Source organism: Myotis myotis, unplaced genomic scaffold (assembly GCF_014108235.1).
Source record: "Myotis myotis isolate mMyoMyo1 unplaced genomic scaffold, mMyoMyo1.p scaffold_m19_p_2, whole genome shotgun sequence".
Classification (NCBI taxonomy): domain Eukaryota; kingdom Metazoa; phylum Chordata; class Mammalia; order Chiroptera; family Vespertilionidae; genus Myotis; species Myotis myotis.
This window is the reverse complement of record NW_023416324.1, coordinates 82,081,552-82,108,947: the sequence shown is the minus strand read 5'-3', so window position 1 is coordinate 82,108,947 and position 27,396 is coordinate 82,081,552. Positions and strand designations below refer to the sequence as shown.

At 44.5% G+C, this 27,396-nt stretch overlaps 1 protein-coding gene across 2 annotated transcripts; it reads left to right on the top strand.

Moving 5' to 3' along the window:
* The first annotated feature begins 935 nt into the window (after nucleotides 1–935).
* Nucleotides 936–19,388, top strand: CD83 (CD83 molecule). 2 transcript variants are annotated; one of them, XM_036351091.1, is made up of 5 exons: nucleotides 936–1,101; nucleotides 1,192–1,307; nucleotides 14,103–14,307; nucleotides 16,816–16,922; nucleotides 18,245–19,388. In XM_036351091.1, the coding sequence occupies exons 1-5, from the start codon at nucleotides 1,065–1,067 to the stop codon at nucleotides 18,368–18,370; spliced, it is 591 nt and encodes a 196-aa protein (XP_036206984.1). In that variant the 5' UTR covers nucleotides 936–1,064; the 3' UTR covers nucleotides 18,371–19,388. The 2 variants fall into 2 exon arrangements, with proteins under 2 accessions (XP_036206984.1, XP_036206983.1); XM_036351090.1 differs by having other exon boundaries at nucleotides 941–1,101; nucleotides 18,242–19,388.
* The last annotated feature ends 8,008 nt before the right edge of the window (nucleotides 19,389–27,396 follow it).

The following is a 27,396-nucleotide window of genomic DNA, read 5'->3' as shown; positions in this document are numbered from 1 at the left end:
CTTGGTAGGTACTTATTGAGAAAATGGCCACTATTACAGCCAAGGTTTATCTACACAAAAGTTCATGTTAGTGACCACAGCATTGTCTGTAATGTTGGTAATTAAAGAAGCAACCTAACACTATCTAGACTAGTAACACTAGAGTAATAATGTCTAACACCAATCAGTTCTAATTTATGGTACACCTGTAGGATGGAATATTATGGAGCCACCAAAATGATACTGTTTAATGAAACTTCAATGATGTAGAAACACTTGACAAATATTAAGCTAAAATCAAGTAAAATAGTAGGTAGAGTAGACCATTAAAAATATATTTTATTCATTGAAGCAAAGACACCAAATGTTACCAATAGTTACTTCTGGATAGATTATAGGTGATTTCTACCTTCGTCTAGATTTTTTTTGGGGGGGGGGTCCCCAAAAGTATCTGCATAATTTTTATTTTAATAGTAGTCTCCTTTGTTGGAACAATTTAAAGAGACTGAATGATACCAACTGATAACCCTCACCAGAAGGCTTGGCCAGGAGCTACAGTCTTGCTGCGTTCCTTGGAAGTCTGAGTTTTTGAATCTCACAGAATCTGGACTGAGGACCTGGTTCACCAGTGACGTCGCCGCGGACAGGCTGGGCGTCTGGGGAGCGGCTGGACCTCTCTCAATCTGGTTTCACCTTCGTAAAAAGAACATAACCACCTGGACTGGCCCGGCTCCAGGCTTTGCTGTGCGGGTCAGCGGCTGGTGTCACGCCTGCGAGGGCGGTTTGCAAAGCCAAAGCCCGGGGCGTTCTGCGGGGATAGTAGTCACTGCTGCCCAGCGGCAGCAGCAGCAGCAGCAGCGGCGGCGGCGACGCGAGCTTGGGGGCGCCGGGGGGCGGGGACGCGCGCGGGCCGCGGGCGCCGGGGGCGGGCAAGGGGACGCCCCGGTGGCCGCGGGGCGGGGAGGGCGCGCCTGCTGCTTCCGCCCCCCGCTGGGGATTCCCCTGGGCCGGCGCCTGGGGAAGTTCCTGAGCGCGCGGGTACAAGAGCGCGGCGCCAGCGCGCCACAGGCCGGCATTCCCCAGCCATGTCGCGCAGCCTCCAGCTCCTGCTCCTGAGCTGCGGTAGGGCCCGAGACCTTCTGTCGCCCCCCGTTTTCCCACGACACCCCCTTTCCTCGCTTGCTCACGCCTCCGTCTCTCTCCCTCTTGCAGCCTGCAGCCTGGCGCCAGCAGCGCGGGAAGTGAAGGCGGCTTGTTCCGAGGACGTGGACTTGCCCTGCACCGCCCCCCGGGACCCGCAGGTGCCCTATAGGGTCTCCTGGGCCAAGGTAAGCTCCCAGATGCCCGCAGGCAGGGGTTTGGTCGGCTCAATTGGAGGCTGCCGACCCACCTCCCTGAGGCTGGCGACCTTATGCGGCTGGGGGTCGGGGAGTCTCCCGCAGCTGGACTCCAAGCACCCTGTCTTCCTATACACCTCCCGGCCCTCGCCCCAACTCTGCGCGCACCCAGGTACTCGGCAGACTTAGATTTTGTTCCCGAGGACCTCAGTTCTTTCTTGCCCCTAGAAGTGGCCCTAATGAATGACTCACATTAGACGTACTGTTGAGCGCGTTCGGGCTGATTTGGAGGCCACCTGTGGTTGGGCCGGGGAGAAAGCAGCCAGGGCCTATTGAGACACTGGGCAAGAGGATTTCTGATTTTTGGTGTTTTGTGACTGTGATGCCCATCGGTTTGGAGCGGGGGGGGGGCGGGGGGAGCGTTTGGAAAGGAAGGACTGAGAGATGGGCGTGGCCTAGGTTGTTTCATAGGTAGTGGTTACCTGTCAGTCATCCCCTTTCCTTGGCTTCCTCCCTTACCCTAGCTTCTCCGCCCTCTGGCCGTCCTGAGAGGACCAGCAAGGAGGGTGTCAGTGAGGGTGTATGAGCAGTGTCCACGCGTGTAAGAACAGGCGTCATTGCCTCTGCTATGAGAGGACTGAGTCGCGTTGAGGCTATTTTTAAAGTTTCCTCTGAACTGGAACATTTTCACATTCTAAGATTGAGGTTCTGGTGGCGTTGCAAAGCCAAGCCGCCGCTGTTGGCCATCACTGGTCCTTGGTTCACCTTCTCTAATGAGATTACTGCCTCTAGGTTAAGCAGAATGAGTGTGCTCTCCCAGCCTTATTCTGCAGCTGTCACTCATTGACCTCTTGCCTGGGAGCAAATCTCCATGTATTGCCCCTTTCCACCGAAGCAGGGTTCTCTTCTGCCCAGCATAAAAGACGCTGTGAGAACCCGAACACACATCTGGCCATTTAACAAGGAGCAGAGGACAGTTATCTCTCTCAGCCTACCCAGGTTAACTGTTCCCTGGAGACAGTGCTGCACAACTGCTTTTGTGTGTTCTGAATGCACCCACTGTTTGCCCTGCTAATTGCGAAGGTAGGTGCCCCGTGAGTCCAGGCTGGCACTTGGTGAGTTATGTGCAGTGGAAGTGGTGCTGCAGCCTTGGGGCACAGTGTTGGGTATGAAAGTAGGTTTGTTGTTATTCCCACTTCATTTCCACCGTATTCACCATGGGATCGAAGAACACATTTCCAATTTCTAAATTGTTCTCATTGTAAAAAACAATACTGTTTAGCTCTGGCCAGGTGGCTCCGATGGTTGGAGTGTCCTCCCATGCACCAAACCGTTTCTGGCTTAATACCTAGATTTTGGGTTCAATCCCCAGTCAGAGGCTCATATGGGAGGCAACCAATTGATGTTTCACTCTCACTTCAATGTTTCTCTTTCTCTCTCCCCCTTACTCTCTCTCTAAAATCAATAAAAACGTATCCGCGGGTGAGGATTAAAAAAAGAATACTATTTAAACAAAAATAATGTAAAACCCATATTATTTGAGTGCTCACCATCTGCTAGGCTCTGAGGTAACTATTTACCTGTATTAGCTGTTTCAGTCCTTCCAATAGATCTTCTAAGAGATCAGTACCATCACCTCTGCCGTAGAGATGAGGAAACTGAGCCTTAGGGAGTGAAATAACCTGCTCACTGTTACATAACTGGCTAAATGGTGGAGTTGGGATCTCAATCAAGTAGTCTGACTCCACAGCCTGAGTTCTTAAAAGTCTATCTTGTTGTTTCCTCTCTTAAGTACTTAAGGCAACGATTTTCAACCAGTGTGCCACAAGAATTTTTAAAACATGCAATATCTGACTATTTAGTTAGGGGCACAAACCTCTTTTTCCTTAAATATCAAATAAAAAAATGACAACAACAACACAACAATAATCGTCCAGTGTGATTGAATCAAAATTATACCAATATTTTTTGTCAGATTGGCAAAAATATATATTTTTTTGGTGTGCTGCAGAATTTTAGTAGTTTATGTCTGCCATGAGATGAAAAAGGTTGAAAACCACTGATTTAAGGTAAAGAAAATGAAAGTGTCACCAGGCTAGCCAGGTAGGGACTTAGTTTTAAAGAAGGGGGAAACCGTGAAACCACTGTTCTTTCCAGAGAGTAATTAAAAAAAGAAAACAATATTAATATCCCCAGGGCAGTAATGAAAAAGTACTCCTGAAACAAGCAGATGAAATTTCATTCTGTAAAATTCAAACAGTTGTCAAGTTAAATCTTCTTGCACGAGGTCACTTGGAATGATGTAGTAAACCATAGCAATTAACCTTTGGCTTCTTGGTTGTCAGCTGATGATGTAACTCTATAATGTATGTGCTTGTTTATTGAACATGACTTTTGCATGATTTACCCTGCAGGTCTCTCAAAACTGTGATAAAAAAGACAACAGTCTCTTGGCATTCTCTTTTTTTTTCTGTCGTTTCATGGAATAGAGTCTTTGAAAATTCATACCATAGTTATTTATTTATTTTTTAAGAAAGTGAACTGTGATTGAGTAGTGTGGATAGGAGAGCCATGCTATGCCAATGCACTAATCAGATATCTCAAAGTGTTATACATTGTTCCTTCAAGAACTTTTTAATAGATCTCAGCCTATTCTGTAGATATTTGTTATTTTCCAGCCCAGTAATGATACTTTTGCATCAATTGTTCTTGTGCAAGAAAAATGAATAGAGTGTTCTGGAAATAAGGTGAAATACTGAAATACTTCATCTTACAGAGGATTAAGTGACTTGTCATCATCCCCCCTCCCCCCCGCTCCCAAGTTTCTTATAAAACGTTTTAGTCAAGCAGAGAGGTAGCTATAAAGTGAGGAATTTAAATCTGGTGACTATGGCCAGCCTGGCTCACATCACCTTCTCAGCATCACTAGTGTGGTTTGTAGAACCTCTTGCATAGTCGTGGGTTGCCTGCTGGAGAAGTAAAGCAGAGTCCCTTCCAGGGTGGGTTTTCACTGTCTGCTGATTGAATCACATTCTTGCAGGCCTTCTACATGTCACAATTACAGTTACAATGACTCACAATCCAAAATTCCATTTACCACTCAGTTCTCAGGCACCACAGAGCATCCTGCCACTGTCCAGTTGGCACTGATCACTTGTGATTAACAGAAGAACCTGTGTAAACCATGTGTTTCTTATCATGTGCCTTTTATCAAAAGACTCAAAGCAGATGGTGTCCAATCAGTGTTTATAATATTAGGGCGAATGGGGAAGGAACAGTGTCCATTTCATTCTCTTTATTAAGAAGACTTAATGAGAGGGACCCAGAAGGGGCTTAGTATAGACATGCACAGGGAGGAATAAAAAATGGAGCCAAGAGTAGGTAGAGATAGCCCAATTCTTGTTAACCCAACTTTATTTTCCTCCTCTCTGGAATCCAGCAGTGGATCCTCCTTGCATCCCTTCCTATATTGTACCTTTTAAGGCAGAATGAGTGATTGAGAAGAAAAAGAAAAGTGAATACAGTATACCCATTAAATTTAGCTTTTAAAGTTGTGAATAGATTGTGGTTGTTTGAGGAGGTATTTAGAGAAATTTTGCAAATAGACTTTTCTCCAGCACTCTTCTTCCACAGGCTGTGACCTTGAGTTGGATTCTAGCATAAGAGGGCATAGCACAATCCCATGTCTGCCAGGAGTAAGACCACCCATTGAAGGGCCACATCTGTGCTTCAGACTGAGCACCATGGGTTTTCACTCTCTTTAATGAGGCTGCACTAGGTTTGGAGGGAGAGGATGACACTGGGTGGAGTGTTTGGGGATGGTTGATATTTGCTACTACTACTAATGAATGGCTATTAATCAAGAAGATGTAGTACCATCTTTTATCATGCTAGGAGCCCTGACAACCTATGTTGATGCATAACGAAAGAGGATATATAGTTCATCTCTGGGTGACACTGCGGGGGTGAGGACAGATGCGTCACAAGACAAGTGTCTTTTTTAGATGATTTCCAAAGGAAGGGAGAAAGGGGAAGTAAGACTATGGTTTCAGAGAATAGATCAGACTTGACATTTATTATATTTAGAAGAGTCCTAGCTGTTGGAGATCATGGGATATCCTGGAGACTAAGGGGTCTGTGGGAGAGCAGGTTAACGGCTTGGACGAGGCTACTTCACCACTCAGATATTTCTTGTTCTTCATTCATTATGAAGCTGCCTCCCATGCACATTGCTAAACTCCTATTCAGTGGAATTATATTTTCTCTCTCTACCATCTTATGTAATAATGAGCTACATAGCAAGGGGGCACTAAGCAGAGCAGAGTGCCTTCAGAGGGGCTAGCGTTGATGAGTGCTCTGGGTAGATGTACTCTGTACAGCCATAGACCCTGAAGGACCCATGAAGGAGCCAATGCATGCCACTCACTGTACTTCCTTGATTTTAGAATGCCACCCATTGTAAGAGAGATTTAAGAACATGTTTTTAAGAGAAAAAAAGAAACATTTGTACATTAAATATAGAAGCACTAAAACACTGAAAAGTGAAAACAATGTGTGGTTTAGCATCATAGAAAAATCATACTGTCCCCATTGGCACCTATACTACTTGACCTGGTTGAATCATTATGGGTTCCACTTTAGGTCAAACTATGAATGACCTAAAGTTGGTTTTCAGATGTCTGTCATATTTACACCTTCATTATTTAGTAAATATTTCTAAGTCCCAAATATGTGCTAAGTTCTGGGCTTGGCATTGGCCATTCCAAGATCAATACAGATATTTTGGCAGAGGACTGTCTATTTTTATTTTATGAAATATATTTTCATTAATTTTCAGAGAGGAAGGGAGAGGGAGAGAGATATAGATATACCAATGATGAGAGAATATCATTGATTGGCTGCCTGCTGCACACCCCACACTGGGGATCGAGCCTGCAACCAGGGCATGTGCCCTGACTGGGAATCGAACTGTGACCTCCTGGTTCATAGGTCGACGCTCAACCACTGAGCCATGCCAGCTGGGCAAGAGGACCATCTTGAGCACAGACATGGACCTAGGGATCCACAAGTATTTGGGGGAAGCTATGGGTAACTAGTGATTTAGAGAGGATAGTTGTAAAGCAAAAAGCTGAGAGGTGATGTTAGAAGTAGGCTGGGAACAGATTGTGAAGAACCTCAAATGCCAAACTAAGGGTTTGAACTTTATCCTTTAGATAGCAGGGGTCCCTTTAAAGTTTTTAAGCAAAGAGGATGACATAATGAAAAATGTCATATTTCTTGTTGTGAAGGGCAGAATATGATTCATCCTGAAAGATGAATCTCAGAGTGAGGCTTTATTCTTTAATTACAGTGAAACTTCCATCAGGTTAACTCAATAAGACTTGAACACATGCATAGAATATTCCTCCCCTTTCCTCTTGGTCCCCAGTCCTGTCCACGTGGCTCTATGGAAGAGTGGGCAAGGCAGAATGTGACTGCTTGAGACAGAGCAATAGAAGTCTCAGCCAGAGCAGAATACTGGATCACTGAGATTTTTGAATAATGACAAGACAGAGCAAAGTTGCTAAAATCTTTTAGCTTGGAAGAGGGTAGAGAGGAAGAAGACAGCTGAGAGTTAAATAGGAAAAAAAATACCAAACACTTGTTTTCCATTAAACAAGTGTTGATTAAAAGGGGGAAGCTGAATCACATGAGGACTGTATTGTCTTAGTTCTGTATGTGGTTATGTCACTACACAAAGAAGAGGAAGTTAAAAGAAGGTCTCAGTGATGTAAGGGAAGGTTTTATGAAGGGCAGGACTAAAAAGAGATTCACTTACCTAAGAAAAGTGCTCCTCCGTCTAAAACTGTTTCCATGATCTCATCCTGATTACTCCTGTGATGACCCCAAATTTTCTACCGCAATCCGTAGCTCAGACCTGACCTAGGCTAAAGTACTTCCCTAAAATTTACAAAATTCAGCGTTGTGGATATTTTAGAGATCCTTTGAGTAGAAAAATAATTTCTTCCTAAAGCAGAGATTGGGACTGTTAGGAAATGTTGCCAGAGAGGAGACTGGAAGTATCAACAGTAAGGCATGACTGAATGAAGAGAACGGAGTGGAAAGCTATCAGAGATCATTTCTATTACCAATGTTATCTAATTTAATAAAAGAAGCACACGCAAATTGACCACACCTCTGCTCTGCCCCAAGCCATGCCCACCAGCCAATCAGAGCGACTATATGCAAATTAACCCAACCAAGATGGCGGCCGGCAGCCATGGAGTTGGAGCAAGCAGGAGGCTTGGTTGCCCTGGTGATGGAGGAAGCCAAGCTTCCTGCCTGCCCTGGCCGGCTGTGGCCTCTGCTCAAGGTAACAAAGTTTCGATTATAGAAGATAAATAAATCCCAGATACCTGCTTCCAGCCAGCCTCCACTGGGAACTTGGATGGCTGGGGACCATGGCCAGCCTGAAAACAGCCATCAGCCCCTTACCCAGGCTGGCCAGGCATCTCAGCGAGGACCCCCATCCTGATCCGGGACACCCTTCAGGGCAAACCAGCTGGCCCCCACCCATGCACCAGGCCTCTATCCTATATAATAAAAGGGTAATATGCAAATTGACCCTTACATCAGAACAACTGGGAATGACTGGTCACTATGACACACACTGACCACCAGGGGGCAGCCACTCAATGCAGGAGCTGCCCCCTGGTGGTCAGTGTGCTCCCACAGGGGGAGCTCTGCTCAGCCACAAGCCAGGCTGATGGCTGCCAGTACAGCAGTGGTGGTGGAAGCCTCTCCCGCCTCCTCAGCAGTGCTAAGGATGTCCGACTGCAGGTTAGGCCTGCTCCCCGCTGGCAAGTGGACATCCCCCAAGGGCTCCCAGGCTGCCAGAGGGATGTCGAACTGCCAGCTTAGGCCCAATCCCCCGGGGAGTGGGCCTAAGCCAGCAGGTGGTCATCCCCCAAGGGTTCTCAGACTGCGAGAGGGCACAGGCTGGGCTGAAGGACTCCCCCGAGTGCACAAATTTTTGTGCACTGGGCCTCTAGTCAATTATAAAGCACTTTGTGTTTGCTAACTTGATTTTTAAAATAACCCCATGAGATATGAGGTAAGTAAAATGAGGAAATTGCTCAGAGTTGAAGTGATTTACCAAAGATGACCCAGCTAACTGATGGAAAAGGTGGGACTTGACTTCAGGCCTTTTGATTCCAAGGCCAGTGCACTTGTAACATTCTCTTGTATCTAAAATTCACTCATTCATTCAGCAAATACTTTTTGAATATTTCCCATGTGCAGGGACCTATTTAGAATGCTGAATGAAACCTTGGCTATGAAAAGAAAAGAGAGTAGTAACATTTTTAGGGCTTTCTATATGATTGACACTATGCTGTATGTACACCTCCATCATCACAGGTATCTTTATGCCAATGTTGTGAGGTTTAATTACCACCTAACCCCCCATCTCTGTGAGCAAAAGAAGCCCAAGAGCTGTTCAGTCAGTTGGCCCAGAGCAGGACTTCTGGTGGAGCTGGGGTTTGGTTCCAGGTCCAAAGTCTGTGTTGTTCATTATGTTGCCTCTGCCATAGTCATGACTCTTTTAACCACCATAAATTCAACTCTGTCTGTTAGATCCACTAAATTTCAAAGTGGAAAATCATTTTTCCAATAAAACTACACTTAGAAAAAAACGATGTTAATGTGCATACATTCTACCCTCATTATGACATCAACCTCCAAGCCAAACTATTTTGCACGTTATAAAGAGCTGTTTTTATGATGAATGGTGATTATATTGGCACTTTAATTGAGTCAGAAACCAAGGTACATGAATGTTAGCGCACGAGAAATGTGATTTTAAAAAAAGCTGTTCAGTGTGATCAGAATATATTAGATTAATTTAATACTATCTTTAAATACAAGTTATGCTTTTAAATATGTTTAATCAAATTATTGAATTACATTTATATACATACCGTATACACATTGCCCCTCAAATAACCTCTTTCTTGTAGTTAGTTTCCTATCACGTTCTTAATGGATCTCATGAATGATAAATTTGGATTTTAGGTTTGTGGTCAAAATTCTTTCTTTGTGATAAGAATAGAAGTGTTGCCCTCTTATATTCAAATATAGTAATCCAGGAGGTTAGCATATATTTGGATAAAATGATGTAAATTTAAATAAGCACTTTATACAATAGAGGTTTTGACTAAAATATTGTTTCATTTTCAGCCATATTCAACTACTTATTTGATTTATTTTATTCTAGTTCAAATTTGTCCATCATTTCTAAAAGAACTTGATTCATATGCCCTTAAAATTAGTACTTGTATTTGATTGATTTAGTATTCAGCAAATTAAAGAGTGTTGATTTAATTTAGGGCTCGTGGTTTTCTTAAGGTCAAATTGCAATTTTAGAGAAAGAATATGGTATGTAAATAATTTAGTCAATTTGGAAGCCTTGAGACAAGTCAAAAGTCCGGAGGCTTTCTGAAAGTGAGATCCTGTGTTTTTTCCTTTTCTAATTCAGTCAAAAAGGTAGACTGGCCAGCAAAAGAGTTAATGTAGAGAATGAAGATTTTAAAAATATAATTGTGATGAGTGTTTGGAGGAGTTAATTTGCCCAGATCGTGTTGTGGTCTAGAGCACTACAATATCAGCATTGTCCTAGTAAAGGGTGCGTTAAATCATTCCTGTCAATTACGCTTGGCTGTGACTGCATCGGAGGGCTCCTTTTGTAATAAATTACTGTTTCCAATAATGTGTCTGCAGAGAGGCAGTGAAACACGTTTAGATTTGGAATGTTTAAAGAGCCTTTCTTGCCAGTGGTTGAGTTCGAGCCAGCTCGAATGTTTATAAGAACTCATAAAACAAAGCAAAGTTGAGGATGGCCCATTTGCTGTTACTCTATCATCATCCGGTTCTTAAACACCGATGCTGCGGCCACCATGAACTCTGCTGACCCCACAGTGTGGTAGCTGCTTGGGCACAGGGCTGCAGGCAATGATTTGAACTTTTACATATGGAGTGTCTTGGTACGGCTAGTGGGCACTCCCACTTTCAGCATGCAGCATTAACATCAACACTACAGCTGTGTCTGTGGCTGTAGACAAGGCCCAGGTTCCCCAGATGGAGTCACATGAGAAGGTGTTGACACAAGACACGTCCAAACCTGTATTTTTGAGTTTATTTGAGCCAAACTGACGACAGTTGCCGGGAAGCAAAATCTACCGGATTGAGAAAATGCTCCAGAAAAATGCAGTTTTGCAGCTTATTTTATATATTAGAATCAAAGGAGGAGATGTAAGGAGAGTTACATGCAATCCACTGGTGATCAGTCAGGGGGGGCGGGAGAAAGCAAAGCATGGAAATCTCTGGGACTGGCTAAAAAGGCAAAATGGAGAAACACGTATTTCTTTTACACTGGTGGGCACCAGTAGTAACTAACGTTTACAGCACATAGAGATGATGTGTAGGGAGCAAGATAACAATGAGGGGTCTGTGGTCTCCTTTTCTGGTGGGAGGTTGTGCCCTGAGGGATCTGGTAAAGGAGATTAGTCTGACATTTCAAAGGTATGCTCTCTTAGATGCAAAAACACAACAGACAGGCTCAGTTAAGGTAAAGATTGGCCTTGGTCAAGGAAGCTATAAGCTTAGGACATGACTACCTGCTGGGGCCTGCTCTTATTAGGAATTTTTACGTTCAGACCACCCTATGTGGTTACTTTCATTCTCTGAGTTTCTAAGGCCCGCCATGCAGGCCTCCCCTGAGCTTGCAAGGTTTGGTATGTGGCCCCTTGTTCACCCACAAAGGCATATCTTACAATAACAAAAAGAAGGGGGAATAGGCATTGTCTACAGTCTACACCCACAGCTTGATGCCAGAGGAGGGTTATGAACTATTTCCAGGCACATCGTGTGAATGTACAGGTTCCTTTTGCTGGAGCGAGTTACCAGGCAAAGAGAGCTGTTTGTTACTGTGGCAAGAGTTCCCAGGTGAAGCCAGTAGTGTTCCTTGTTCTCTGGGTCTTTCAGGGAGACCCAGGAAGGGGCCATTGGAAGATGACCCCGTGGGAGTTAAGATACTTTGCCGTGATCCCATGGCTGGCTGTGTGGCTCAGGACATCACACTTCTGCAGGTCGCTTTGGGGTTCTTTGTTCTGCCTTTCCCTACTTCTCCTGTTTGTTCTTCTCACCCTGCCTTGGCTTTGCTATTGAAAATAACTAGAGGCCCGCTGGAGGGTTTTGCTAGAAGCCCATGAAAATCTGGCCATCAAGTAAATTACTTTTTGCTCTTGTTACTGGTGATGTTTGAAATGAATTCTCCTCTGCATATGGGCAGAAGGCCACTGCCAGCAGTTCTGATTAGCTGGGCATACAGTACTTGCCTGGGAGGCTCCCAGCAGCCAGCATGGCAGTGGGGTCCTATTTAAGTAAATAAGCACAATAGTTTATTTTCCACCTGCTCCAGGGGGTTGGAAGTTTTGATCTTGACTTTTAGGGCCTTTCTGAGCTGAGGGAGGGGGTCACTGGATGGGCGAGGAGGCTCCAGGAGAGGAGAACACCAGAGGCAGATCACCTCAAAATGATTGTTGCAGCCAGTGTCTGTCTCTTAGATGCAGGGATTTCTAGCAAAACAGTTCCAGTGAAATCTGTTAGCAAGTTGAACGGATTTGGAGGTTAAGTTTGAAAAGACATCACCGTGCAAATTGCAGAGACCTAGCTGACTTGATTAGTTCAAACTACAGATGGGGAGTCTCGGAACAGGCGGCCCCTGATGGTCTTGGACACATGGCCCATCTAAAGCTCTGGTGAGAAGGGGCACCTCTTCAGGTGAGGGGTGGAGGGGACAGGTGTGAGCACATGATGAGGCCTTAGTGCAGTGATGGCGAACCTATGACACGCGTGTCAGAGGTGACACGAGAACTCATTTTTTTGGTTGATTTTTCTTTGTTAAATGGCATTTAAATATATAAAATAAACATCAAAAACATAAGTCTTTGTTTTACTATGGTTGCAAATATCAAAAAATTTCTATATGTGACACGGCACCAGAGTTAAGTTAGGGTTTTTCAAAATGCTGACACGCCGAGCTCAAAAGGTTCGCCTTCGCTGCCTTAGTGTGTCGTTTAATTAGTCCTGAAAAGGGAAACATTGAGCTATGTTATATGTGTTTTAGAATCCGTTGGACGCCTTAACTTTTTCTAAGGTTCCTTGGCCACACCTCCTCTTTTCCCTTTATTTTTGATCACCTAAAGGCCCCAGCCTGTAGATCCTTGATTATTCAGGAAGGAACCTTTCAACACAAGAACCGTCAAGTAATAGGATTTACATTCATAGACTGGGCCTGAGAAAAGCCATTAGTCTTAGCAGCCCCGTGCCAGTGAGTGGAGCAGAGCTCCGTGCAGGAGCGATAAATCTGCCACCAGATGTCTCTGCAGCCCACTCCACAGGAATGCTAACTACACCCGAGGCTGTGGAAGCTGGAACCGGAGCTTTCTGGTGACTTCGTAGCGTGTTCCCCTAACTTAATAAATTAAGCAGGAACCAACCACTGAGGGTGTGTGTGTGTTTTCTCTCCTTAGGTGCCTTGGCATCACTGGGTGTCCCCCTGACCCCTTGGTTATATATTTCCCTGGACGATTCCCTTCTGAGAAGGAGGAGAGGAGTTGAAGGTGCCCCAGAATGAGGGAGGAAGCACTGGCAGGTGCAGGCAAAGACAGTGACAGTGAAGCCTGCTAATGCTGTGTCTTACCCTGGGGTGGCTCTGTGGTGCCGTTACACTGCTGGGGACAGGAAAGGAATGCCACTGAGCCCAGGCTCCTGCTGGTCTCCAGCCGCTCAGCACAGGGCTAGGGGCTGAGCACCGAACACAGTGATTCACCTCCCTGCTTGTTTAAGTCTGTTTTAGAAGCTTTGAAATATTTCATTGGAAGGTGGACGGGCAAGTTAATTAGGCAAATTAAGTATATACCTGGGGAAAAGAGAATTGATGGTGAGTGCAGCGGGTGCCTAATCTTTGAAGTAGGAGATGACGAAGAGACCCCAGGAATTAATCATCAAGATAGTTCAGGGAAAGAAATCCCACCCAATTAGTTTGGCTAAATTTGACATCTATAGGCTGATCTGTCCTGGGCACAGTAATTTAAGCTGTAACTATCCTTTCACGTGTGTCTCGATATGACCAAATGATCTGACACAGAATTTCCGCATGGCACTACTGTCACCTGCCTTCCTACTTTAGTAGAGAAAGTGTGGTACCTCCTGTAATGTCTCGGATGACCACACAGATGTGCGGTCTTTGGAGAACAGCCTAAGTCAGATCATTGTCTGGCAATGGTCTTAACAGATTTAGGAATGTTTCCAAATCGAAGGCTGGGATACAAAAATAAGAGTCAGTCGGTGGGTGAGTTGGTAGCCGAAGAACACAAGAGGACATTTAATATAGAACAGCCAGAAACAAAATTTGATTCGAAGTGATTTACCCATTTCATCAGATCATCATCGTCAACACATCATCAGCGTCAATAGCAACACTCTCTCTTTCATGTAGGGTAGAGGATGGGATATGAAGGATCATAAAATACAGTCCTGATGTAATTCCAAAACAAACAGAGCCTTAAAGAATTGTCATCGATTCTCTCCCCCCGCCCCCCAAAGGTCACACATCCATACAATAAACTGTTTCCAGACATCTGTGGAGGGTGGGTTTTGTGAAAACAAGAGGCAGCACACTGGTGTGGAGGCTCCGTGCTGCGGATCTGTCAGTAGAGCATGATTCAATGATTCTTTTTTTAACAGCTTACAGAGAACGGTGAAGAGAGGATAGAGGTGCAGAACCATCACCAGATGGAGCAGGAGGGCCCTTTCGAGGCCCCCAGTGAAGGACTGTATTCCCTGAAGATCCGAAACACTACCAGCTGCAGCTCGGGCACATACAGATGCACTCTGGAGGGGCCGGGAGGGCAGAGAAACCAAAGTGGCACAGTGACCTTGAAAGTGACAGGTGAGGTGGTCTGCTGTACTTGTTTTCTTCTTGCAAAATGCCTGTGCACTTTCTGTAGGTGTTAAAATTGACCCTCTCCACCGGAGCCTAAGTCAGAAGCTTTGGAGCACATCTGTGGCTGAAAGCTAAATTCTACTGCAAGAATGCCATCACTTGTCCTTTTTTCTGTAAATGAGGACAGATCCACCCAGCCTGACTGGGGAAGATGCCTCATGTAATTAACTTGACTGTCGTTTAGTCATGGAAGAATGCTGTGGAGCACATAGGAAGTATATAAGTCTGATTTTTGGAAGATAGAGAAATTGTATGGTCCCAAACACCAGATAACTGTGTACTATTCTGCTCATTTGGGGCCTTGAAACATAGTTGCTTCATGTTTCTACCTTTTTAACATGAGAACAGCACTTCTCTCTCCCTTTATAGAGGTTAACTTTCCCAATATCTCAACTCAGGCCAAAGGAAAAGAGCACAGCAAGAAAATCATGTTGCAGTGACTGACACTCATTTTTGCTCCATGAATCAAGTGTCAAGACAAGGATCATCTCCTTCTTGGATTTTTTTAATAACATCTTTATGTAGCTTAAAATATGCTTTGCATTTGACTTCTGCCCAATTCTTGTTAGTGTCTGAGACTTGAAATGACAAACATGTTGTTGTCACATAATCCCTGATTTTTTTTTACAATAGCTACTTTTTCCCATCCAGTATTTCAAAGGACTCTGACTCAAGATAATATTCTGATTCTCCCAAGAACACAATAAGTGTTTATTGGTCAGTGTTTGATTTGGTTCACTATTACACACACACACACACACACACACACACTCACACACACACACGCATGCACACACACACACGCACACACCCATCACAGCATAACCCTTGTCCGTCTCTAGCCCTTTACACTGCTTTGTTTGTCTTTGTAGAATTTCCTACACCTGACATGCTCCATTCTCTGCTTTCATCTCTGCTGTCTCTGGCACAAGTAGGCACTCAATGAATATTATGATACAAACGGGAGAAACCCAGCAGGGAAGAGCAGAGATGAAGTGAAAGCAAAGCTGATTTTCTTTCTTTTCCTCTTCGAAGGCCTGCAAGTTGCTAGGTGGTTAGACTATAGAGCACTGATGGTGAACCTTTTGAGCTCGGCGTGTCAGCATTTTGAAAAACCCTAACTTAACTCTGGTGCCGTGTCACATATAGAAATTTTTTGATATTTGCAGCCATAGTAAAACAAAGACTTATATTTTTGATATTTATTTTATATATTTAAATGCCATTTAACAAAGAAAAATCAACCAAAAAATGAGTTCTCATGTCACCTCTGACACGCGTGTCATAGATTTGCCATCACTGCTCTAGAGTCACTTAGATCTGGTTCAGATGTTAGCTATGCTGTTCCTTAGCATGTGATCTTGGATAAATCTCTGATCAATTCTAAGCCTCAGTTCTTTCATCTCTAAAATGGAATAATAATTTCTACGACCGGCTTGCTATGACAGTTTAATGAGATATTGCATTAAAATGCTAAGTACAGTGCCTGGGGTAGACTGTGTGCCCAATACACTGTAGGAAGCATTAGGCCAGTGATTGTAAACCTTGAGTCACAGGTTCCTGTGACAATTCATCCCTAGACTATTGCACTAACTTTTAAATCCAGTTTTAGGGGTTGACAGTTTTCTTGAGGTTGTCCCTGGGAAGAACCCCCCAATCATCTGCCCTCCATCTGCTCCTGCCTGGCCTTCAGGGAGACTCAGTTAGCAACCTTGCTTCCTCAAGCAGCACATAGGATGTCATGTCTGAGTGGGGAGGAGCTGTCTCTGCCATGTCCCCTCCTGGGCTGAATGCCTCACTCGGCCTCCCAGAGGGTTGCGACCACAGCCTTTAACCCCTCTGGGGAGCTTGTTCTGTAGGCCACCCTTACCATCAGTCTTGGTGGAGAAGCTTTAATAATTGTACAAAAGTGTGTCTACTTACCCAGCAACAGCTGGGCAGCTCGCTGCCTCATTTTGTAGTCCTGCAGTCCTCCTGATGTCAGGACGCCCAGCATTCTACACAACACAGTGAAGATAGATAGATCAACAACTGGTGGTTCATCTGATATAAATGCAAATTAAAAGCCAGGAAACCCCGGACATTTGAAATGGAGACTGATGGGCAGCAGGATAAGTCTGGACCTGACTCCTGACTCTGCCAGCTACTGTAGTCCCTCAGCCTCTCTGAGCCTTGATTCCTTCATTTGTAAAATGGGATGCTCAGACCTGTCCCAGAAGATTCAGTGAGATGCTACGTGTCAATTCCATTGCACACAGCTGGATAGAGTGAGAGTGAGCGCTGGCTGCCGCCATCACCGCCACTGCTGTTGTTACTGTTGTTCTTCCGATGGCCCAGATGTGAGGACAGTAATGGGAGACAGGGACTTAACGAGCAGGAACAAAGCATCTTAGCTTTTTATTATGATAGAAAAGTCCTGTTAAATGGCTTCATATTTCACCTATTTTTTTAAAGGATGCCATAAGGAGTGCAGAGAAGCAACTTTTAAGAAATACAGAGCTGAGATTGTACTGCTGTTGGCTTTGGTGGTTTTCTACTTAACACTCATCATTTTTACTTGTGTAAGTATCTTCTTAAGACATCTGTTATTACTAAAAGATCACCCGGGGCACCAATCTGAATGTTTTGTAGACAGTGTAAGTCATTTAATAACAGAGAGCTAGTCTCTGTGCCTTGAACTGATTGAGCCCCCGGACTGTGAGAATCATTACAACAAGCTCCCAGCTTGTTTTTTGTCCTGTGGCTCTGCACAGAACGCTGGGATGAGACATGAAGTAAGATATTGAAGGAAATCTGAGAAATGCCAAAGGATCCTACTAAAGCGCCCGAGAGCCTCACCTCACGGTTACAGTGGTGGAAAGGGCAACACCTTCTGTCCCCCAGCCGGGACAGAGGCACATTCTTGTAGGCCAGTGAGCATCACAGCCACACAGGGAAAGATCAGTGTCCTTCACCTGCCCTCCAACTGTTTCCTCTTAGGGCTTCTCTCCTTATATTTTGTTACTTCCACTCACTTCTTTAGAATTAACCCTGTGAAGCCAGAGCAGTAGGGAACACAGAGAGTGTCCTGTAGTAGAGGGTGGCTGGCCACTTCTTAGGCATCGTTGACATGCCCGTGAGCTATTGGCAGCAGGCTCCAGCTTAGAGACTCTGAGCCTCTTCTGCATAGCTGTTCACCACGGTTGACTGAGGTTGTGGGGGAGCAGGGTCATCTCTGGGCCTGACCCATGAGGAAATGATCTTCCCCATCTGCCTCAATGCCATCAGGAAGGGCTGGCTACGTAGGGACCGGGACAGATCTCACCCAGGAGCTATGCCAGGGCTCCTTTTTTTGGTCGCTGATTGGATCTCTATATTTACTCTCTTGCCTCTCTGGTCATGTACTCCTCTCTCTGGTTGTTATTCTAGACATTAGTTAAGCAAAAGACTCTGCAGAGCACCTACTGTATAGAAGGCATGAAGCTAGGCACTGTAGGGGTGTAAGACATACTTCCTGCTCTCAAAGAGCTTGTAATTTTGTCTGCAAAATTATTTGCATATGAGATAGTTAGAGTTACTGGGCAGTAAATTTTAAAAGTGAGTGATTTAGTTTTTTGTTGCAAATGCCTGTTTCTATGGGCACTGATTTTTCCATACAGATAACTAACAGTAGGGGCCTGAAATGACCCAGTCTGTAACCAGTGCATCTCCTGGTTAGAGTTCAGAAGTAGCAGTGAAATGGACCAAGCCCAGTGTAGAGTGAGTGAGTAGCCAGCGTAGTGAGGGCTTTCAAACCAAACGTCCAGGCAGCCCTTAGTGAATGGAGTCTAAGTTGAGGTGACAACTGGTGCATTTCTCCAAATATTCACTTCTCACTTATCTCTTTTAATGTGTTTTTCAGAAGTTTGCACGACAACAGAGTATTTTTCCAGATTTTTCTAAACCTGTAATGGAACGAGCATTTCTCCCAGTCACCTCCCCAAACAAGCCTGTGGAGCTAGTGACTCTTCCCAAGACAGAGCTGGTATGAGCAACTTTCTGCAGGATGTTTCTCCTAAAGTCGAAGGCTCCGTGGTGTGCCTGTGTGTCACCCAGGACAAAGAAGAACGCGCCCTACACCGAAGGTGGCAGCCTTCCTGGGAATTCTTTCACCCGACCGAAACATCTGAAAGGGAATCCCACTGCACTTGCTGTGAATAGAATTTTGAAAACCATCACATGACCACATAGCATGGGCCACTGGCTGGGTGCTCTCTTGTGCTGCTTCCTTACAGCTACCTTCTCAGTGCTCTATTCAGCTATCTGGTCAACCTCTTTGAACTTTTTTCAGTCACATAAAAGCTATGGTGAGATGCAGTGGAAAAGGGTCTTGGGAAATGTGAATCTCCAGAGCTGGCCCTGGGACAGACTCTTGAGGACAGCTGCACATCTGGGAAACATCTCTTTGAATTTGCTATGTTTCTTGTACTAGCCCAGATGTTTTATGTCTGGAAGAAATGGACAGGCCATGCTGTGAGACAGTGGGGAATATTTAGCAAATGGTTTCCTGGTGTGAAGGCTCTGCTATTACTAAGGGGTATTATGTGTACATAGAAATATCAGGTTGATGAACTGTCCCCCAACAGGGCCTTTGCATCTGGGAAAGACATGTGTAAAGAAGCAATAAAAAAGAATGCCACCTTTATTTTTATATCTCTATAATGCTTGTCAAAGAAGGACTTGTATTTTTTCTCCCTTTGAAATTTATATCTACAGCTATCATTTCTAACTGACAAGCAGCCTGACTGTAGAGAGTGAGAGGACATCACCTGGGGTGACAACAATGGGACAGAGACCCCTTTACTGGCTTGTGACCTGGTGGAAATGTCGGACCAATCATGCAATCTGGGTTTAGTCCCAGTTGTCCCCACTACCTGTATGATCTTGGGCAAGATCCTATAGTTTCTACTGTCTCGGTTATAAGCCAAAAGCTGTTGTATGAGTTGATTGAAATAATGTGTGTGAAAATGCTCTAAAAAAGTATAAAGCACTCACTATATACATTTGAAGTTTCATTGCATTATTATCCTTATTTCAGTGGTGTTCTGGGCAGGGGAGAATGACTTCTACTTTTTACGTTTTGCATTGTCCCAAACAAAAAACCCTACAAGGAAGGCTTTCCCGTAGTCTTCTGTATAAGGTGCTTTTGGGGAGTGGGGAGGTCAGTTCAGGCGCCTGTTCCTGAAGCACCAGCCAGAAGTCCTCCACAAGCCGCTGGGTCGAGCCGCTGGGACGCAGGGAGAAGGAAATTCACAAATGTTACGTAGATGTTTGGGCAAGTGTTGTGTTATTTCTTATCAAATTTGGCCCGTTCCCTACTTGTTTTCCAAAGAGACTTTACCCCGTTAGTAGAGTGTGCATTACCTACACTAATGTTAGAGAGTAAAAGGGATGCCAAGTTGATTTAGGGTTTTTGCCTCTTTGTCATAGATTTCATGTTATTAAATGTATCCATGTGAATAGGGAATGTTTTTCCTTTTCTTTTTTCTTAAGATTTTTAAATTGAATTTTAGAGAGAGAGGAAGGGAGAAGGAGAAGGAAACATCAATGTGAGAACATAACATCAATTGGCTGCCTCTTGCACGCCCTCTACCGGGGATCAAGTCAGCAACCCAGGCTTATGTCCTGACCTGGAATCAAACAGGTGACCTTTTGGTGCATGTGACGATGCTCAACCAACTGAGCCACACTGACCAGGGTGGAGTGTTTGTTTGTTTTTTTTTAATTTAAATTTTTTCTAAGACTTTGGAATGAGTTTGGGATGTCTGTAAATTAGTCTGAGAACCAGAACCGAAGGTGAAATTCTAGAAATGAAAGACTGGCTGAGTCCTTCCTCTGACAGAGAGGACATTTATGACAGGTAGACCTCTGTTAAATGGCACCCCTGAATCCCAAAGGTGCCCCTGAATCCATCCTAGCATTGTGCTGCCACCTGGTAGTGCATGATCAGCTTGACGACATGCATGACCATAGGTAGGAGGGAGGGTTTCTACTTCAGAAGGGTATGCAAAGTCATGAGCTCTGTATCTGGGATTCATGGGGCTTCACTCAAGATTCTCAAATAGGTCCATTACTCCCCAAATGGTAAGAACAACTAGTGCAAGTGGCTGTAATAGTTATAAAAGCATCATAGGTGAATCCATTTTGGAAAATGGCTCTTTGTAAAGATGAATGCCCATAAAATGGCAGTAAAGTTATAGATTCCTTTTCAGTGGAATCTATTTACCAAAAGTGCTGGGGAGACTTGCTGAATGAGTCATGTTGTCTTCGGAGGATTAATTCACAATGAAACTAAATGCTTCATAGCCATTAGAATTACAGGACCTGGAAAACTAGGGCGGGGCAGCCCTTATCAGTCTGGACTGAGGTATGCTGAAAACTTGATGGAAATGTTGTAGACTCAACATTTCATACCTAATATTTGGTAGAAATATATATATATATATATATATATATATATATATATATACAAATATATATATATTTATGTGTGTGTGTGAGTGTGTGTGTGTGTGTGAGAGAGAGAGAGAGAGAGAGAAAGAAAGAGAGAAAGAGAAAGAGAGAGGTGAGGAGGGCAGAATTTATCAAGGATACAGCGTTTTTCACTGCCTCAATTAAGGCCTATCAAGGTAGTTCATAGGAAGGTAGATAATCATGGACCATATGGACCATATTTTTTGTCTCCACTGTCAGGGAAATCTTTGTTCTCAAGGCTTCCTTTTGTCTATGGAATTAGAAATACAGTTATAATAATTTAACCTGGTGATGTTGCATGACAAATACATGAATATCAATTTCACATTCTTTCAAAAGAAGGCCTATGGTTTTTGTTCTCATAATAATTCTTAACCTGGTTCACCACAGAAAATACTGGGCTGCACCTGGGGAACCCACAGAGCCCGGTTATTCGCTAGGCTGGCAGAGGAAAAGATGTGACAGCAGCCTGTGGGCAGAGAAAGCACATGAGGCTCATGTGTTTGACCCCATGGCACAGCCAGAGCTGGGAATCTCAGAATAATTCTGTTGGATTCTCCAGCTCTTTCCTCATTGGCAACTTTATTTGGCGGTATTATCTAGCTGATTGTTTAGTACTCCATCTTTCCCATGTAAAAGTAGCCAAAGACCTAAGAATCTTAGATGGAAGCTGTTTGCTTAATTCAATAATTGTCCCTCATAATTTTGCAACCGTTTGTTTACATAGCCAGGTTTTATCCAATTGGTTGGTAAGATACAATAAATCAGTTCTTTGGTCAGGGTCTATTATTGCTATTCATTGTCTCCTTGAGATTAGATATTCTCTAAATTTCACCTTTTAATTGCATAAGAAATGACAATTCGACCACCTGTCTTTTTGTAGTGTGTGTGTGTGCGTGTGTGCGTGTGTGTGTGTGTTGAGTGAGTGAAATTAAACATAAGCATATTTGCTGAACATACACCCTGGACAAAAGACTATTATAGGCACTTTGTGTAGAACTCAGAAAACACAAGACAATTATTCCTTTCAAGGAGCTTACAATCTAGTGGAAAGACAAATGAGCTCAGAGTTGTATGTGCAGCTACTTGTTTTACTTAACATTAGGGAAGTATACAAAGAATGGTACAGGAAAATTCATGTGGGGTCCATAGGAACTTGGACTTGAAAGATAAGCAGGATTTTGAATGGTAGTAATGGGAAAAGGTGGTGGTAATGGCAAAGGCACAGTCTTTAAGGCAAAAAGGTAGAGAACACACATGAACAGGAAATGATATGAGAGCTTGGTAGGCACAGGGCACCCACAGTCCAGGCCAAGTAGGGAGGAGGGAATAATGGAAGACAGACAAGTTATAGAGAATTTGCACAGTGGGGCAGTTTTGAAGGGGCCTGGGTTGGAGAGCCATATAATTAGATTCATTTCTAGGACAATAACCAGAAAAACGAAGTGAAAGATGAGATGGAAGGGCTGTAGGGGATAGGAAGCAGGAAGACTATGCAGGAAGCAGATGGAAGCCCAAAGAAGCATAGCATCAGTGGAAGGGAAGAGGAGATGGAAGCATGCTGGCTCTTACACGTTGATCTTTGCAATTTTTAGTGCTGGGTTTTCCTATGCTCTTAGCTGCTGTACATATTTTTTATTTTTTGCTTAGGTCTTCTTTCCTTTTATAAAGATAACAGAATGGAAAGAAAAACTATTTCTTCTATCTTAACCTCGGCATCACGGGCAGAACTTAATCATCTTAGAAGTCCCCATGTGTCACGGCTGCTGTGATAACATACAGCTCTGGTGCTGCTGCAGTCACAGATATTATGTGGTGAGAGCTGCGGTCACAGACGGCAGGTGGTGAGAGCTGGTTTTATCCATCTTTCCTCCCTCTCCTGCCTCAACTTTGCTGTCCCAGCAGAATACTCCTGGCTTCCCCTATAATTTGATATTATATTTGATCAGTGAGGTTGATTTAGGAAACATGGAGGGCATCACCCCAGCTCTGTCGGTTTGTTGTTCTGTGTCTACAGTCATGTAGCTCATGTTTGCTTCTTTCACTGGTTCTGTACCTTTTTATACTTTTGTTCAACTGATCACACGTTAACATAATTGCTCCTTAGATATTTTTAAAAATAAAATCTTCCAGCAGTTGGCTGACTAACTGACTAACAAAGTATTAAGATAAACCAAAAGACACCTTCAGGGAGCCTAACGGGTGGTGCGTGGTGTGAATACGTTTTAGAGGAGAGGAAGATGGTGGCATATAACACTGCTTGTTGCCCCAGAGATTGAGAAATTGTACACGAGCCCCATCCCCTCCTTCAGAGACAAGCCATTTCACTTGCAGATAGCTCTCTTTTCTTTTCCAGTTCTGTATTTCACTCTCCCTGTGGGATTCCCGGCAAGGGCACAGTGAGGTAACGAAGAGCTATCAGGGAAGCATCATCCAGGCGGGTGTTTCCATGGTTCCTGAGAAGTTAGGGTGAAGGAAGGTGGCACAGGTTGGGCCTGGAAAGCAAACCTTCTATTCTTTCCTCCTTTTGATGCATCAACACGTACAGCATCCCCCTGGGCAAGGGAGACAGCTCTCACTTAGTGGTTCATTCAGATTCTGCATGAGAAAGAGAGGTTGTTTTATTTTTCATTACAAGAGGAACGATTTCTTCAAATTGACCATTTTCCCCCCCACTCTCTTTCAAAGTAGCCTGTTTACAATCTACTCGTGTAGATTACAGTACTGAGACAAGTGGAGAGAAATTCAGACATTGAAAAGCTTCGAGACATCCCACAGGGTTGGAACGCTTTTTTCAAAGGGAAGGAAATCTGCAAATGTGTATGTACTTGCCTTGGTCCAGAAAGAGCCAGCTGGACAGCCCGTAAGTGGCTCCCGTTCAGCAACAACAAAAGCCATGTCAGAAGCCAGGGGGCAGGAGGCTGGGAGCTAATAATAATTTTGCACTTACACAGCAATTTTCATCCGTAGACCTCAGAGTGCGTTCTAAACATTAATTAAATTGCCCCACAGCTCTGTGAGACGGCTGTGTATCACTATTTCCAGTGTGCAGGGGGCGGAGGGAGGAGAAATGTTATGATGCATGGTGTGCACTCAGCAAGAGCAGAGGGACCTTCTTCCCTGTGACCCAAGGCCATGTTCATAGAAAACCCCAGGACCTATTATTGAGGCCTGCCCTGCATGTGGAAAAAGGTAGTTTGGGTGAGACTGTGTCCTCCAAAAAGACATGTTGAAGTTCTAATACCCAGTACCTGTGATCTTATTTGCAAATAGATTCTTTGTAGATGCAGTCAAGTTAAGATGAGGTCATAGTGAAATAGAGTGGGCCTATCTCCAATGGCTGGTGCCCTTAAAAGAAAAAAAACATCTGGACACAGACACAGAGAACAGAATGCCACGTGAGGATGGAGGCAGAGATTGGGGTGAGGTGTCTCCAAGCCAAGGAATCGAGAAGGGGCAATGAAAAAAATCTTTGGAGGGAGTGTGGCCCTGCTGACACGTCCATCCTACATAACTCAGTCTGCCATTAGACTGTGGTTTGCGGAGACGCTGCTTCCTCCTCTGCTTTGCCTCAGGTCAGCCCTGTCCAAGATTCTCCTCGTCTCCTTTTCTAGGGCCCCGAGGGCTGCTGGGAGCGGTCCAGCCGGCAGAGGAGCCGCAGCTTCTCTCCCTGCAGGCTCTGACGTGGGTGCACATCCAGGGAACTGGAGAAGGGGAGCTACACAGGCATCTCAGCTGTCAATGGAACCCTTTTCTGCAGCCTGGGGGCCACGCAGTGCAAAGAAAGGAGGTGGAAGTTGCTCCTGCCAGACCAGGCCAGCGAAGAATCCGCAACCTAACATTCTTTGAAAGTGAATTCTGATCTCAGTTAAATGGGAACTCTAATTTACCTTAACAGAAACAATCTTTGCCAAATGGCTCATCGTCTTTTCATTTTTTAATAAATGCAAACAAGTTTTTAGTATAACTTCTTATTTCCCCAGGCTCTACATAACCCAGGGTATATGTAAAGCCTTGATAAAAATAAAAAGTATCTTTAATGTTGAGTTCCTCCACCAAATTCGGTTGGTATCCCGAACACAGGCCCAATTCCTTGTGGGTCCCCAGTGACTCCCCATTGCCCTTGGCCAGCCATCATGCTTTCCTTTGGGAGGGCCATACCGCAGTTACTCTGCCACCTGCTGGAATGATTTAGCAACTGCATCCTACATTCCTGTGGCTTAGGTCTCCTGAGGCTGACTTGCAATTTGTTGCTATTTCTGTAGCAGCTGCTGGGCCCTTAAAAGCTGGAAAGGCCTCTCTTACCAATAAAAGCTTCCTAAATAAAAAGCTAACTTCTTGAAATTTCTCTCAGTTCCTGGAATCGGGGCATTTTCTACCACCCCAGTGTTGCATTCAGAAACATCTGTTCCTCTACAATCAGCCAAGACCCACAGTAGGGCCCAGGCACTGGACAAAGACTTCTTTGATAGTGCTTTAATTGGGCTCCTTAGAGCCCTCAGCTGACTAGGCCCAACCATGGCTTCCTCTCTGTCCCTGTAGAATCCACTTGAGCGAACAAATTCTAGGGAAAATTTCCCACCCTCAGTACCTGGCCACCCTTGCTACCTTATCCTGGCCGGCCTCAAGCAAGACTTCTGTTGAGTCAGTCTAGCAAGAATCCCTCTTACCGCTCCTCTCTCTGTTAGTAATTTCCATCCACTGACCCGCACTTGCTCCTTCACTACAGTTGACCTTTCTTTGTTGTTGATAATCCTCACCCAAGGATATTTTTTCCATTGATTTTTAGAGAGAGGAGAAGGGAGGGGGAGAGACAGAGAGAGAGAAACATCGGTGTGAGATGTTTCTCTTATATCGATTGGTTGCACGTGCCTTTGACTAGAATCAAACCCGGGATCCTTCAGTCTGCGGGCTGATGCTCTATCCACTGAGCAAACTGGCTAGGGCTATAGTTGACCCTTGAATAGCAAGGGTTTGAACTGCACAGATCCACTTATACTCACATTTTTTTTAATAAATACATTTTTCTCTTCCTTATGATTAATACTATGTTGATTTCTTTAGCTTACTTTATTGTAAGAATACAGGATATAATATACAGTATATATAACATACAAAATATTAGTAGTTTAGTTTTGGGGGAGTCAGGAGTTACACATGGATTTTCGACTGCTTGGGAGTTGGCCCTCCTAACCCTTGCATTGTTTAAGGGTCAAATATGTAAATCCCCACTGTTCTTGGGATCTGAGTTGAGCTCAGTCTCTCTCCTACTACAGAACCCCACTGTAGTGGCCCCCATTGAATCCCATTGAATAAAGTCTATCTTATTATCTTTAGTCTTTAAGAAGTGTGATGAATAATTTTTTCTTTAACCCATTTCAGCTGTCACTGTGGCTGCCCTGCCCACACAGGGCATCACCGGTTGGGACAGACATTCTCTCTCATCTCTTTTTTTTTTTGGGGGGGGGGAGGGATTTTTATTTATGCATTTATTGTCTAAAGTTTTACATATGTCTCCTTTTTCCCCCCGATTGACCCGCCCCTCTCCCCCCCACCCAGCCATTTCCACCCCAGACACTAGGACTATATCTCTCTCATCTTTGAGACTCTTAACCCCAGGAAGGCCCAGACCCTTTAGATTTAAAGTCTTTCAATAATCTCTCTATTGAGGCTGGCAGCCATATATTTTAGATTTGGGAGGGGATTTGTAATTTCAAATCATCGCTCTCATTGCCAGCAAATGAGTCCTGAAATTTTTGTTAAAAAGAAGTCTCCATATTTTCTGCTCAGGTAGACCAGAGCTCCTGCCCACCCGCTGGGTGATGTTCACCTTCGCTCAGGGTCCTACACCCTGCCTTTCCAGGGAGATCCCAGACCAAGGATCCGGAGTCTGCTCTCCTTTGTGACCCTCTGCATAATTTCGCTCAGAGTCACAGCTGGCTGGCTGGGAGGTGGCCAGCTAGGCCTGCTTTCTTGGTTTCCCAGGTCCTGGGGACTAGACAGGAAGGAGCACAGAAGGAGCAGGGGGCGGAAGAGGAGCTCTTTTGTTCTTTCTCCTCACTGCCTCTCTGCCTAACATCATGCTGGTGGGGAACCCGATGTGTTAATATGACTGCATTTTCTCTCATGAAAATCCAATCTCAGTGTCCCCAGTGCCAATGCTTGGTAAAGAGAGGGCCAGACCTACCCTTGACCATGATAACAGGAAGCAAAGGTGGCCTGGAGACTTTGGGCACATGCACAGACCAATTTAGAGATGGTGAGAAAGAGGACCCATGGGGCATTTCATTGCTGGGACCGGGGGCTGGAGGAGGCACATGAGGAGCACAGGTTTTGTGGCAGGTACTTTACGTCTATTTGCTTTTCTCACTTTTTAGACTAGGTAAGCAAACCTCAGAAAGGTTAAACAATGACCCAGGTCCTGTAGCTCATGAGTGGAGCCAGGATTCAGACTTAGGTCTGCAGATCCATTTGACTTCTTTGTCCTGGCTCTTTCCACTCAACACTATTCCTCCCACCAGGGGAATGTGTGTGCTCCTGGGA